At 42.4% G+C, this 363-nt stretch overlaps 1 protein-coding gene across 3 annotated transcripts in view; it reads left to right on the forward strand.

Annotated features, from left to right (window-relative positions):
* Positions 1-363, forward strand: part of LOC119591291 (receptor-interacting serine/threonine-protein kinase 1-like) — a 7694-nt gene that overhangs the window by 3624 nt on the left and 3707 nt on the right. For all 3 annotated transcript variants that reach the window (XM_037940017.1, XM_037940018.1, XM_037940016.1), the window contains exon 3: positions 121-251. In XM_037940017.1, the coding sequence (XP_037795945.1) occupies positions 121-251 (131 nt within the window). The remainder of the gene's footprint in view (positions 1-120; positions 252-363) is intronic.

The following is a 363-nucleotide window of genomic DNA, read 5'->3' on the forward strand; positions in this document are numbered from 1 at the left end:
TTCTATGAGGACGACTGAAAAAAGGTGAAATACAGCACCGTAACTTCTAAACAAATGGAGTATAAAAACGACGGAAACCATCCAATTCACTAAGCAACTGTCCCTCTCATTTCTACCCAGATCTACAACATAACAGGCGGCTCGGCGGTCCACATTGGCCCTGTTATCCACAACATACATGGCTGTAACCCTCGCTCGCAGCACAAACCCCAGGATATGCCTCTCAAAAAGGATGTTGAAGAGCTCTTGAAGTAAGTGTGGGTTTCGTGTAAGGCAAATACGGGTTTCTTTGGGTTTAATGGGCTTTCCGTTTTGATAAGAAATTGAGATCAACCATTATGATACTGATACTTAATCATTTCA

This window comes from Penaeus monodon, chromosome 28, assembly GCF_015228065.2.
Source record: "Penaeus monodon isolate SGIC_2016 chromosome 28, NSTDA_Pmon_1, whole genome shotgun sequence".
Lineage (NCBI taxonomy): Eukaryota > Metazoa > Arthropoda > Malacostraca > Decapoda > Penaeidae > Penaeus > Penaeus monodon.